The following is a 15,000-nucleotide window of genomic DNA, read 5'->3' as shown; positions in this document are numbered from 1 at the left end:
CCAATGGAAAATCATATAAAAGTTTTAAACAGACGTTAATGGTTATAGATAAACAGACACATTATTGGGAAACAGGCAAGTTTGCTAATTCAATGATTTTCTTTAAAATTTTCCCTGATGATGGCTACGTTTCCAGCTCTGAGCCAGATATTTTCCCTCCAAAATGGCAGCTGCCAACTGCAGCCACAGGCTCCTGTGGGGCAGACAGCCCGAGCACGGCTAGTGCCCTCATGAACAACTGCATCCTAAAGAAACCTTCAGCCCTGCAGAGCAGGAAGCTCCTGGCTGGGTCACAGACCTCTCCCAAATGAGCCCTGACCCACTGGCCACGGGTCCCTCCCTGTCACTGACTCATATTCAGAAAACAAACTGCAAAATGGGAGCCATTCAAAGGGAAAGGAAAGACGTGGCATTGAAACAACTGGAAATGACATAACAAAAATGCTTCACAGTCACACAGGGGGATCCTCAGTGGCCAGAGACATGAACAGTAATAATTACAGTTCAGTAATAAAAATAATGACAGGACTTGCTCCGGCTTTTGTACATTTCTCGTTAGGGTCACAGGCACACGACGCTCTCTGAGTTCAAGCCCTTTTGTCTCAGGGGATTTGCCTTTTAGGACTGAGCTGGCTGATTCTTACCTGAACAGGTCACTCCAGCATCCTCTGTATGATCGCAGTTACTCTTATCCCATCCGTTGTTCCCGCAGTGCCAGAGAGCAGACTCAGTACCACGACAGGCAACTTCATCCAGCCAAATTTTTCCAGATCCTGGTCCAAATGGAGCCAAGCCAGGGGCACTGACAGCAACTCCACATCCCAACTGCTTACAGACAACTCCAGCATCTGCCATGTCCCAGCTATCATCACACACCGTCCCCCACTGATCCTGGTGTTTAACCTCCACTCTCCCGGCACAGGGGCTGCCTCCATCCGCCAGCCTCAGCTCGTCTGCACCTTCAAAGAGAGACACAGAGCAGGTCAGAGTGAGCAGGGAGCCCCCTCCCCAGCGTTATCACAGCAGAGGCCACACCCGGCAGCAGGGGATCCACGCCCAGAGCCAGGAGAATGGGACATGCCCAGAGCTGCCTCATGGCTCCACCTGATCCCATCTCAGGGCCTCACACTCAGAGCTGTCACTGCTGCAGCTCTCACCATTTTATCCCCACTCTGGTGATTTGGGGTGTTTTTACCCATCCTATGATAATACGTTGAAGGTGCCAACTCACTGAGTTTCCCTTATTCCAAATGGCACCATCTCCTGTCATTGTCACTGGGGCTGAAGCCAGCAAGATGCCGCTATGACGGGTTGGATCACAGAACCTCCCTGGGAGCTGCCACCTGATGTGCCCAGACTACTTCTGCCCATGCTTTCCCTGCCAGTTTGGGACTCCAGCACCCTGTCTTGCTGAGCCAGACACACCAGTCTGCTCCAACACAGATCCAGGGTCTGAACCACATGCCCCAAACTGCAAACTTAACTAAGAGCAGCTTACAGAAGTGTTCCTGTCCTTGACACTCAGATGCCCAACTCCCAATGGGGTCCAAACCCTAAATAAATCCATTTTACCCTGTATAAAGCTAATAAAGGGTAAACTCATAAATTATTCACCCTCTATAACACTGAAAGAGATATGTACAGCTGTCCCCCCCCGGCAAGTATTAATACATACTCTGGGTTAATTAATAAGTAAAAAGTGATTTTATTAAATACAGAAAGTAGCATTTAAGTGGTTCTAAGTAGTAACAGACAGAACAAAGTGAATTAACAAGCAAAATAAAATAAAACATGCAAATCTAAGCCTACTACCGTAATAAAACTGAATACAGATAAAAACCTCACCAGTTCCAGTACACTCTCTTTTACAGATTAGTCTCCTTCTAGTCTGGGTCCAGCAATCACTTACACCCCCTGTAGTTACTGTACTTTGTTCCAGTTTCTTTCAGGTATCTTTGGAGGTGGAGAGGCTCTCTCTTTAGCCAGCTGAAGACAAAATGGAGTTTTGGAGTCACCTGGGCAAGTCACATGTCCCTGCATGACTGAGTTCCTTACCAACCAAGACACATTCCTGGGAAAGCCCAGATGTGGATTGGCGTTTCCAAGTTCATTGTTGGCTTAAGGGCTTCTTTATTGGGCACTTACTGAGAATAGACCAACTGCTTCACTAAAACCTACTCAGAATCAAACAAGTATACAGCCAATATTCATAACTTCAAATACAAAAATGATACATGCATACAAATAGGATGAAGAGATTCAGTAGATCATAACCTTTACAGAGATATGTTACATGGCATATGTAGCATAAAACACATTCTAGTGATGTCATATATACATTTATAAGTATATTTCCATAAAGTCTTATGGGGGGCACCGTCACAGCCGCCATCTCCCTACAGTATGACAGCATACAGGATACAGAGGGACTTAGACAAATTGGAGGATTGGGCCAAAAGAAATCTGATGAGGTTCAACAAGGACAAGTGCAGAGTCCTGCACTTAGCACAGAAGAATCCAATGCACCGCTACAGACTAGGGACCGAATTGCTCGGTAGCAGTTCCGCAGAAAAGGCCCTAGGGATTACAGTGGATGAGAAGCTGGATATGAGTCAGCAGTGTGCCCTTGTTGCCAAGATGGCCAATGGCATTTTGGGATGTATACGTAGGGGCATTGCCAGCAGATCGAAGGATGTGATTGTTTCCCTCTATTCAACACTGGTGAGGCCTCATCTGGAGCACTGTGTCCAGTTTTGGGCCCCACACTACAAGAAGGATGTAGAAAAATTGGAAAGAGTCCAGCGGAGGGCAACAAAAATGATTAGGGGACTGGAACACATAACTTATGAGGAGAGGCTGAGGGAACTGGGATTGTTTAGACTACGGAAGAGAAGAATGAGGGGGGATTTGATAGCTGCTTTCAACTACCTGAAAGGGGGTTCCAAAGAGGATGGCTCTAGACTGTTCTTATTGGTAGCTGATGACAGAACAAGGAGTAATGGTCTCAAGTTGCAGTGGGGGAGGTTTAGGTCGGATATTAGGAAAAACTTTTTCACTAGGAGGGTGGTGAAACACTGGAATGCGTTACCTAGGGAGATGGTGGAATCTCCTTCCTTAGAAGTTTTTAAGGTCAGGCTTGACAAAGCCCTGTCTGGGATGACTTAGTTGGGGATTGGTCCTGCTTTGAGCAGGGGGTTGGACTAGATGACCTCCTGAGGTCTCTTCCAACCCTGATATTGTATGATTCTATGAGGGAATGAGGCCGCCCTGAGTAAAGCTGGCTGCCACTTCTCACTTAAAGCCCACTGGGATCATGGCTGTCTCTGTGTGGCTGAGGGGGTTGGAGAGGACCCAGGGACCGTGGTGGGCAGCAGAGACCCTGTGAAAGGAGGATGGGGAGAGTGAGGGGAGCAGGGCATTGGGGAGACAGGAGGCAGATTCAAGCGTTGCAAGGGAATGGGGTAAAGACAATAAGTCAGCCGGAGGGAGCGGTGGGGAGGGGGTTCTGGAGGAAGGGGAGGAAAGAGGGTGGGGAAGGGAGAGTGTCTGGAGCAGGGGGGCAGAAGGGACAGAAGGGAGGAAGGTCTGGAAAGGGGCATAGGAAGGGGCAGGAGCGAGGAGGTGGGACTGGACTGGGGGGCAGGAAGGAGGTTGGAAAGCAGGGGCAGGAGGGAGAAGTGGGGAGGGGATGGGTGTCTGCATTGGGAGTTAACAGGGAGGCAGGAAAGAGAGAGTCAGAAGGGAGGGGAGGGGACAGGGATCTGAAATTGGGGCAGGATGGAGGAGTAGAGATGGAGCACAGGGTGGTCTGGAGTGGGGAGCAGGGAGCATGGGGCTGGAGTGGGTTATTGAGCAGGGGGAAGGAGGGAGGGGAGGAGAAGGGGGTTTAGAAAAGGGAGTCTGCATGGCGAGAGGAAGGGGTCTGGAGTGGGGGACAGGAGTGAGAAGTGAGGAGGGGATGAGGAATCAGGGGCAGAGAGGAGAAAGGGGGCAAAAGGAGGCATTGGGGAGAAGAGGGGGTTTTATAAGGGGGGAAAGAGGAGAGAGGGGTGGGGAAGGGTGAACTTCTGGGGGAAGGAGGGAGGGGGTTTGAAGCAGGGCTGCAAGAGGGTGAGGAGGGGAGGGGTGTGGAGTAGAGGATGGGAGGGAGCTTGGAGCAGGGGCACATGAGGGAGGATTGGGGAGGATGGAGGAGTGGGGATGGAGTGGGGAGTCTGGTGCCAGTGGACAGGAGGTAGGGGAGGGGTTGTGGGGAAGGGGGACAGGAGGTAGTATTGGGGAGGGGAACGGAGTCTGGAATAGGCAGGGGATGGGGTTAGGAGTGGGAGGGGGCAGGAGCAAAGGGGACACAGGCAGGAGAGGGGAGGGGTCTCTAGAATGGGGGCAGTGCTTCCCGGTCTCAGGTGGAGAAGTTGCAGGGGCAGTGTGGGGTGGAGGAAGTCAGGGAAGTGTTGCTGTTTGCAAAAGGCTAAACCAAACCTGTCCTGTTACAATGACATAATTTATGTGAAGGGTTAATGTCAGATCAGAGTGAAGGTCTCCAGTACCTCTGTCTGTAACTCACCCCTGAACAGTAACAGAAGTTGTGTGTGTGAGCGTGAACTACGCTGCATGAATTAGCTCAGTAGCTGTCAAGCTATTTCCCAGCCAGCCCTTCGTCTGTCAGAGGAACTGAACCAGGAGGCAGAGCGAAGGCAGTGCTGGGCAATGGAGGGCAGTTCCCTGTCTCAGGGGTGAGGGGAGGGTAAGCGCAGTCTCCAGCTGAGCAGCCAGGGAGAGTCGTGCAGTTCGGGTGCACTAAAGGGTGACTTTTCAGCCTGCGATTCTCACCCCAACGCTGGCAGAGGAGTGGGGGGGGGGGTTCCCAACGTCCAAAGACAGATGGAAAAATGAGACTGGATTTTTTTTTAACCTCACAACTTTTGTTCTGTGGAGCTTGGCATTACAGCCTGGTGCTCCCTGCCAGAGCTTCCTCTCCCCACCTGCCCCACACATTTCCCTCTTCCACTGGTCTCTTCCCACCCACCTCCCCTGGGCTCTTCCTCCTCCTCTTCTCCCCTTTCTACCTGGCCTCTCTGCCCTGCATGTACAGGCTGCTCCTTCCCCAGATGAGCAGCAGACTGCCCCCACTCCCTGCAAGCTGCTTTCCTCCCAGTAGCTCTGAGCTCCACCCCATGCCCCCAGTTGTCTCTACAGCTGTTTGCATTTCTGGGGGTTGTGGAGAGGCAAAGCTGGCAGCTGGAAGAGAGACAGTTAACAAGGAATGAGAGGAGGGGCCACTGCCTGCCACACAATTCTGGGATATTGGCTGGGAGAACTGGCCCCCCAGGACAGGGTGTGAAGAGCTAGGACTGTCCCTGAGACTGGGAGCAAGTCCAGGCATCATTACAATGCCCAGGAGTTACAGCTACATGCAGAGTTCCACTGTGAGACCTGGAACAAGCTGGTTGCAGCAGTGGATGGCTGAGCTGGGGACACCATGTTTAAGGAGCCTCCATGGAGCTGAGAGAACAGTGCAGTTCACACCAGTATGTGGCCAGACCATCCTGCTCCTTCAATGGCAAGCAAATAGAAAATGCTCACTTTACTGCAATCCACAGGGCTGTTTATTCAGGTACAGCTCACTTCCGTGCAGTCCCACAGGGAACCCATGGGGCCTGGTCTGCACTAAGAAAAATAGGGGCTTTTTTTCAACGGAGTTAACTCCGTGATGTTCACTTGTGGCAGGACCCAAGGCTGCAGCACTGCTCTAGCTAAGTGCACACACAGTTCTGTTTCCCTGCACCCAGTAGAAACTAAGAACAGCCGGCAGTTTCCTTGCTCAGAAATCCCCCAGCCTGCCCCTCCAGTGAGCTCCAACTGGCTTTGTTTCCTTTCTGCTTCCAAAATCCCAGTCACAACTCCTTCTACTGGCTTCTCCCCGCAACAGACACAGTCTGACGCCAGTATCCTAGCCCCTGCTTTGGCAACAGTGGAAACCCCTGGCTTAGCTCTGCCCTGCCCATGTGGCCAGTGCCTTTGGCAGTTGCCCCCACTGTCTGCAGCTGTTTTTACGACATAAAGGATCTTGATTGCTCCGTCTGTTGAGCCTAAAAGAGAGTTCTCGTCCTGCCATTGGCTTTCATTCATTGTCTTAGGATCAAAGATTCCCCGATGGCAGCCATCAGCACCTTTCTGGATAACAATCACATTTACATACTGCACCTACCATATACTGGCTACACCTCTGTAGCTCAACTTGGAATAATGACCCCACCCAGCACTCTGAATATTGGAGAAGTTCAGATCTGGGTCTGGGAGTGAAACCTGCCACTTTGGCCCACCCCTGATATTTTCTCATTTGTTTGCCTGGACACCACATCATTTTACAAATTTGTTTTCCCGCACAATGTAAAGAGGTCAATGATTGTGAAACACAATCTTCTGGCAAAGACTGACCTGGCCTCTGCTCAGGGAGGAGGATTCGGGCACTGAGGGAAAGGGAAAGCTACATGGTGCTATCTCCTATGTTGTATACCACCCCCCCACACATACCACTGTGTCTGTGTTCATGTGAAGAAAACTCAAGTTTCCCATAGAAAATAAAAAATATCAAAGGGATGATACACATTTCCTCAGCAATCCAACAAAAATGCATTGAGCTGAACATGTGCTTGGCATCACTATATGACACTATCCCACAATCGTGCAGTAATTTATCCCTCACGTGGTAGTAACTGTCCATCCCCTGCAATGTCAGTCTGATCAGCAGAAGTCACCACAGAATTCCATGCTTTCCGGTCATACACAGCTGTGTCATGGGCTCTAATCCCAGCACATTATATAGGAACTTCTTGGGAATCTGAAATATAAACGCCAAGTAACCTGCTAGAGGGTTGGTTTTGTCAGGATTTTCTGGGTACCAGCCCCCTACTCACCGCAGTTACTGAGCTGTCTGTGAAATATACATCAGGGCAGGTTTTTCTCAAAGATAATAATTGAGACTGACCTTGCTGATTATCAAGGTCAGGGTCAGTTTCTCAGGCTGGCGCAGCAGCACATCGGGTTCCCATGAACCAGCTACTGCTGAGCAGTTCACTGCCCTGCCAGACACATGGATCATTCTTGTGCTGCTAACACCAGCCCAGCAGGTTCCAATCACTGCATTATTTGAATCATATCTGGGTCCCACATTCAATTTGGATCCTATTGCTGATCAGTTTTGGATTCTTTAGGCCAGATTCACTCCCTAAGACGCACCAGCACATGCTGATGTACCTCATGATCTGCTCCCCCCTCCCCCAGTACAGTTAAGTCTTCCTGGAGCTGGGATACTGGATGGCAAGGAGCCTGCAGCCCCCTCTGTGCTGGAGGAATGAGAGCAGCCCTGAAACTGGGCAGGGGCGGCCTTAAGGGAATGAAACCAACGTGGCCGTGAGAGGCCCTGATGCGGCACCTCTGCCATGCCGCTTGTGCTGGTCGGGCTTCTCTCGACTCCAGCTAGGATTCAAAGCTTCTCTGCTCCAGCAGAAATCCTGGGGGAGGGAGGCAGGGCTCCTGCAGGATAAATCTTCCTGCAGGCAGAGCTCCCGATACCCCCATGGGAACAGGGCATTGCACACTGCACCCCAACACATGCACACCCCCCTTCTCTGGGAGGAATCAGCTCTGGGTTTATTTGGATAAATCCTGCTCACTTCAAAATTGCAAAACTTATACTGGCTTCAGTGAGCGTATGGGGGAGTGAGGAGACAGGACTTGGCCCTTGGAGCTGTTGGATTCTGGACAAAGACTGTTGGCACCTGGACAACATTGATAACACACTCAAATCCCATTAGCATGAAGTGACCATTTCAACAGGAACTCAGCTAGCCAGATACCTACAGAAACTCCTTCCCACCCCTTTCTCATTATGTGATGCACAGCCTGGGTCCTTCCCACCCCCAACCCCCAAACAAGTGTCTTTTGCAGTGTGCCCAGAAGGTCAACAAATTTTGGCTATTTTGGCCCAAACAGGATAACAAGTTTCAGAGTCCTGGAGGCCTCACAGAGAACACCCTGCCAGCCACCCCTCTCCTTTATAAAAAGGGGGAACCAGCTCAGGTGTCCCTGCTAACCATAGCTGTGTCCGTATGGAGAGAGGTGATCTCTCAGGGAGGCTGGTCCCAGATCATTCAGGACTTTATAAATCATCACCAACACCTTAACCTCCACCCAGAGATGGGCAGCCAGTGCAGATCCTGCAGCACGGCTGTAACATACTCCCAGCATGATGCCCTGCTCAATGAGTTGCTGCCATTTTCATCAGCTTCGTTCTCTGAATGGTTTTAAGGTGCAGCCCCACATTAGGCTCATTTGAATAGTCCAATCTCAAGGTAACAAAAGCCTCGATAACAGTGGCAAGATCCAATCCCGAAAGGAAAAGTCACAAGCTCCTAGACTGGACTTCTACATAGAGTGCTTCCGCCGACGTGCACGGGCTGAAATTGTGGAAAAGCAGCATCACTTGCCCCATAACCTCAGCCATGCGGAACGCAATGCCATCCACAGCCTCAGAAACAACTCTGACATCATAATCAAAAAGGCTGACAAAGGAGGTGCTGTTGTCGTCATGAATAGGTCGGAATATGAACAAGAGGCTGCTCAGCAGCTCTCCAACACGAGTTTCTACAAGCCATTACCCTCTGATCCCACTGAGAGTTACCAAAAGCAACTACAGCATTTGCTCAAGAAACTTCCTGAAAAAGCACAAGATCAAATCCGCACAGACACACCCCTGGAACCCCGACCTGGGATATTCTATCTACTACCCAAGATCCATAAACCTGGAAATCCTGGGCGCCCCATCATCTCAGGCATTGGCACCCTGATAGCAGGATTGTCTCGCTATGTAGACTCCCTCCTCAGGCCCTACGCTACCAGCACTCCCAGCTACCTTCGAGACACCACTGACTTCCTGAGGAAACTACAATCCATCGGTGATCTTCCTGATAACACCATCCTGGCCACTATGGATGTAGAAGCCCTCTACACCAACATTCCACACAAAGATGGACTACAAGCCGTCAAGAACACTATCCCCGATAATGTCACGGCTAACCTGGTGGCTGAACTTTGTGACTTTGTCCTTACCCATAACTACTTCACATTTGGGGACAATGTATACCTTCAGATCAGCGGCACTGCTATGGGTACCCGCATGGCCCCACAGTATGCCAACATTTTTATGGCTGATTTAGAACAACGCTTCCTCAGCTCTCGTCCCCTAAAGCCCCTACTCTACTTGCGCTATATTGATGACATCTTCATCATCTGGACCCATGGAAAAGAAGCCCTTGAGGAATTCCACCATGATTTCAACAATTTCCATCCCACCACCAACCTCAGCCTGGTCCAGTCCACACAAGAGATCCACTTCCTGGACACTACAGTGCTAATAAACAATGGTCACATAAACACCACCCTATACCGGAAACCTACTGACCGCTATTCCTACCTGCATGCCTCCAGTTTTCACCCTGACCACACCACACGATCCATCGTCTACAGCCAAGCTCTGCGATACAACCGCATTTGCTCCAACCCCTCAGACAGAGACAAACACCTACAAGATCTCTGTCAAGCTTTCTTACAACTACAATACCCACCTGCAGAAGTAAAGAAACAGATTGATAGAGCCAGAAGAGTTCCCAGAAGTTACCTACTACAGGACAGGCCTAACAAAGAAAATAACAGAACGCCACTAGCCGTCACCTTCAGCCCCCAACTAAAACCCCTCCAACGCATTATTAAGGATCTACAACCTATCCTAAAGGATGACCCAACACTCTCACAAATCTTGGGAGACAGGCCAGTCCTTGCCTACAGACAGCCCCGCAACCTGAAGCAAATACTCACCAACAACCACATACCACACAACAGAACCACTAACCCAGGAACTTATCCTTGCAACAAAGCCCGTTGCCAACTGTGCCCACATATCTATTCAGGGGACACCATCACAGGGCCTAATAACATCAGCCACACTATCAGAGGCTCGTTCACCTGCACATCCACCAATGTGATATATGCCATCATGTGCCAGCAATGCCCCTCTGCCAGGTACATTGGTCAAACTGGACAGTCTCTACGTAAAAGAATAAATGGACACAAATCAGATGTCAAGAATTATAACATTCATAAACCAGTCGGAGAACACTTCAATCTCTCTGGTCACGCGATCACAGACATGAAGGTCGCTATCTTAAAACAAAAAAACTTCAAATCCAGACTCCAGCGAGAAACTGCTGAATTGGAATTCATTTGCAAATTGGATACTATTAATTTAGGCTTAAATAGAGACTTGGAGTGGCTAAGTCATTATGCAAGGTAGCCTGTTTCCTCTTGTTTTTTCCTACCCCCCACCCCCCAGATGTTCTGGTTTAACTTGGATTTTAACTTGAAGAGTGGTCAGTTTGGATGAGCTATTACCAGCAGGAGAGTGAGTTTGTGTGTGTATGGGGGTGGGGGGGATGTGAGAACCTGGATTTATGCAGGAAATAGCCCAGCTTGATTGTCATGCACATTGTGTAAAGAGTTGTCACTTTGGATGGGCTATCACCAGCAGGAGAGTGAATTTGTGTGAGGGGGTGGAGGGTGAGAAAACCTGGATTTGTGCTGGAAATCACTTTAGATAAGCTATTACCAGCAGGACAGTGGGGTGGGAGGAGGTATTGTTTCATATTCTCTGTGTATATATAAAGCCTGCTGCAGTTTCCATGATATGCATCTGAGGAAGTGAGCTGTAGCTCACGAAAGCTTATGCTCTAATAAATTGGTTAGTCTCTAAGGTGCCACAAGTCCTCCTTTTCTTTAAGCTCCTAGATGGGCACCAATGGTAAAAACCTGACTGTAAAAGTTACCACCCTCATTCCAGTTAACCCAGCTCCCCTGGTGAAGCACAGAGGAGACTTACCTGCTGTGTCCTGAAATGAGAGGAGAAGAAGCCACAGCACCGGAGTGGAGAGATGTCCCTTCATTGCCAGCCCGACCTGCTGTCCCCCCACTCACTGCACTGGCTGCACCTAAGCACCTGCCAGGGCTCCACTGTGTCTGACAAGTGACAACAAAGCAGTGGAAGGGAAATATATAGATTCAGAGGCTGGCATCAGCTGTGCAAAGGAACCAATAGCAAACCCATCTGCCTTTTTAGTTATTATCAGTGGTTTTATCTGGGACTTTATGCAGCTAAAACATCCAATAAAACTCGAAAGCAACAAACATCACCATATATGAGTGATGAGCCCCCTCCTGATGTCAGGTTTACCACAGCCTCAGATCATCGGGTAACCCCCAATCTCCGGAGCCGGAAGGAAAAGTTCTGCACAAACTGTAGCCGTGCTGTTTCTCGCCCTGATAGATTCTATATCATATTAAACATGAACTAGGAGACATTCGAGGCAGGCTATTTTATAAACTAGGAAAGAAATCTCTTGTGCCAAAGGTGATCATTACAAGACCAATTCCCAGTACAGGACATGCCCAATTACAGACAAGGACAACTCACTAGAACCAGGTTGTGTCGCTCAAATCAGCTTTATAGGAGAAGAATTACTCAGCAGCATCTGAAATATTGACAGTTCTTCTACTAATAGGCCTTGGGGCAGGGGGGAAAGTCGGCCGGTACAACATACCAGTAAAAAGTGGCTGCCGGTAGAGGCCCGTACACAGACGACGTTAAAGTGCTGCCACAGCAGCGCTTTAACATCATTGCCCCCACACCCAGGCTGCCAAAGGGGGGCACAAAAGGGGCAGCTGCCCCGGGGCCAGCAATTTACAATTTAAATCACTGACGGAGCCCCGGGCAGCACAGGCCAGGGAGCGCGGATGGGCTGGCTGGGGGAGGATGACCCCCAGCCCCACCCCTTCTGCCCATGGCCCCGCCCTTTCCAGGGGCCCAGAGTCAGGCCCCTGTACCGGTAAGGGCTTTATGTTACTTGCACCCTGGCCTTGGGGTTTCCTGTCTAGACCATGATTCGTAGTGGTAGAGGCAGAGCATAGGGCTTCCTGAGTAGGCCATGACCCTCTCTTGCAGTAGCAGGAGGTCCTGCACACACCATGCCCATTGGTGTTATCAGCAGCAGGATAGATAGTAGGATAGCATCAGTGCTATCAGCAGCACTTCGAAACAAGTGTACTTGATTCATGGGACACAGACAATTCAAGGAACAGGCACAAGGGAAGGGAAGAGCACAGAATAACGACTGGCTGGCACCGCACCTACCTCCTGCTCTTCCTCAAGAGAACTGCTATAAATACTTGGATTAAGGGAAACGTCTTTAACTTTTTACCTTTGCATTTTCTCCCATGCTGCCCTATCTGTATGGAGAAAACTCTCTCAGAAATTCTGTGGAACCAACACCTGATCCTCCTTCGAATCCCTCCTTGAGACTCCGCTCTGTTGTGATTCCAGAAAAACACTTGACAGTGAGTGACTCGCTTGGCAGATGAGGAGGTGTGGCTGTGCCTTTTCCCCATCCTTCCCTCTCCTTATTTTTTCTACACTCCCTGCCCCAATCATGCCATTCCTCCTCACTCTGCCCTCCAACTATTTAAACAAACAGTAATGACAAAACAGGAAATATCAACAAAGTAGTAGAAGGGTCCTACTGTCAATCAAACGTTAGTCCAGCCCCTTAACCCCTTAAGCCCTGCTCACCTGTCACCGAAAGTCCCACCCATGGGGTATTACTTCTGGGGTCAAGCTGGACACATGAACAGAAGCCAGGTGTCTCATGTGACCCCTCTAAGAACTCCTCCCACTGCCCTCTACCAATCAGGATGGGTTTTGCCCTGGTAGGACTGCACCAAGAGGTGATTTGACCAATCGGGGGGAGTTCCAGAGGGGGTTGACCCATCCAGAAGTGGGTTGTGTGACCCCTCTAACATCTTCTCCCACCGCCCTCTACCAATCAGGATGGGTTTCAGCTGCTGGGGGGAACCACCCTCGAGAGGATATTTGACCTATCGGGGGAACTCTGGGGCAGGGTGACCCATCTGGAAGTGGTTTGTGTGACACCTCTAGAAACTCCCCCCACCACCCTCTACCAATTGGGATGGGTTTTGTCCACAGAGGACTGCCCTGAGAACAGATTTGATCAAAATAGGGCAGGTTCTGGGGCAGAATGAACTGCCCAGAAGAGGGTCATGTGACCTCTCTAAGACCGCCTCCCACCACCCTCTGCCAATCAGAGTGCAGCACCACCGCCCCATAAGTCCCAGCACTGGGCAGAAGAGGCCATCTCTTACTAAGAACACGTGTTGTAGAAATCGTGGAAATGCTGAGAGGAAACATGGACTCCTTCACCACCCCCATGAAAACTTTGGACTTTCTTTTAGGCCCGACGGCCTTCGACCATCCACAGAGAAAGTGCTACATCAACGAGAATTCTGAGGAGGAGGAGGGAACAGTCAAGGGGAGCCCTTTGGTCCAGCCATTGATGGATATGCTGGAACCTGACCCCGAAACCCAGCTGCTCATGAGACACCCCGATAAGTGTGCTGGCCTCTCGTCGTCCACCCCCCGGAGGTGGAAGGCAAATGCAGCTCGGGTGAGTCACCGGCAGACAAGGTGAACGGAAAAGATGTCGCTCAGGTAAATGAACAATTTAGAAGTAACATTAGAGGATGTGTGTGTGTGGGCGTGGGTGTGTGTGTGTGTGTAATGGGGTTAGGAACTGGGCTTGTGTAAATCTAAAAACAAGCAGTGGGAACTTACACTTGTTTCTTTTCTGAAAATCTCTCAACAGCTAGAGGATGCCTTTCTCAAGTCCCTGGAGGCCCTGGACAGCGTTGCATCAAACAGCAAAGACGAACCAGGCCCGCCTTGTTTTTGTTCAATACCGACACAAATTGTTGAAGAGGACTCGGAGGATGACAGCTATGAGGAGTTTAAGAGGAGGCTTGGCATGGAACTAACTGAGCCAATGCCACGTCATGAGCGTAAAAAGTCATACTTTTATTGTACACATTGCAGTTTATGCTGTCCTTAATCACTGTCTTAGGGAAAGATTTTCAAAGATTGTGAGAGCTGTGTCATAGATGCACGAGGCCAGCGGCACCATGACTGTGTAGCCTGGATTTCAATGGATATAAACTGCAAGCTCCGGGGCTTGTGTGCTGAGCTGTGTTTGGAAAGCTTCTTAAACACTGTTATTGCCATAGGTGATGCTATGCAATGTCTGTGCTGAACTCAAGAATATTTAGTGCAAGGGGTGACCTTGATAAATGCTGTGCAATTCAGTGGAGACCCTGAAGTGTTTAAAGAAAATGACCAAACCGGAAGATGCCTGCTTATAGCGTTATATTGACCATCTGGTCTGCACAAAAAGTTACAGAACCCTGCTTAAGAAATCTAAAAGGATTAGGTTAGAGAATGGTGAGGGGACAAACATGCCATATAAAACTTGGTCGCTGTAAATAAAAAAAAAATGTATTGAAAAGGGCTTTGTGACTATCTGTGTTTCTGTTAGAAGGTCTCTGCGGCCCTTGAGTGAGCTAATAGTTTTAATGGAGCATCTTGGTTTGTTTTCAAGGAGCTGTATGTCTTTTAAATAACAAAAATAGTTTGTGAGAACCTAGCTCTTGTGTCTTTGTGTAAAAGAGACCCATTTACAGCAAAAAGCTGAAATGTATGTTGTAGAATCTTGTGAGGGGGGGACACACCCTAAAAGTGCGTTTACTGTTGTAGGCGCAGCAGTGATCTGTATGCTCTGTATGGCTATGCTATGTATAACCTGTTTGCTCAAAAGGTCTGTTACACTCCCCGCGGCCCCTTTGTCTCCTCTCCCTCTTCGAATACCCGTGAAGTGGCTTTCCCACTCCCTGTCCCTCCTGGAATGCTTGTGGGATGAATGGGCTGGGTGAACAGCTGGAAGTTCAGAAGAGCTCCCAGGTAGACAAGGAGTCTGGGACTCTAATTAGGCAGCGCTCACACACCCAATGCATGGACACTGCATGGACACTGCCTGAGGCGGAGTGTGA

General features: G+C 49.6%; 1 protein-coding gene across 1 annotated transcript in view; it reads right to left on the bottom strand.

The window, feature by feature from the left end:
- Positions 1–15,000, bottom strand: part of LOC140907321 (scavenger receptor cysteine-rich type 1 protein M130-like) — a 179,904-nt gene that overhangs the window by 40,575 nt on the left and 124,329 nt on the right. The window contains exon 11 of the mRNA XM_073333014.1: positions 645–948. Within this exon, the coding sequence (XP_073189115.1) occupies positions 645–948 (304 nt within the window). The remainder of the gene's footprint in view (positions 1–644; positions 949–15,000) is intronic.

Source organism: Lepidochelys kempii, chromosome 1, assembly GCF_965140265.1.
Source record: "Lepidochelys kempii isolate rLepKem1 chromosome 1, rLepKem1.hap2, whole genome shotgun sequence".
In the NCBI taxonomy this organism is placed as follows: Eukaryota; Metazoa; Chordata; order Testudines; family Cheloniidae; genus Lepidochelys; species Lepidochelys kempii.
This window is presented reverse-complemented; position numbering and strand designations above follow the sequence as displayed.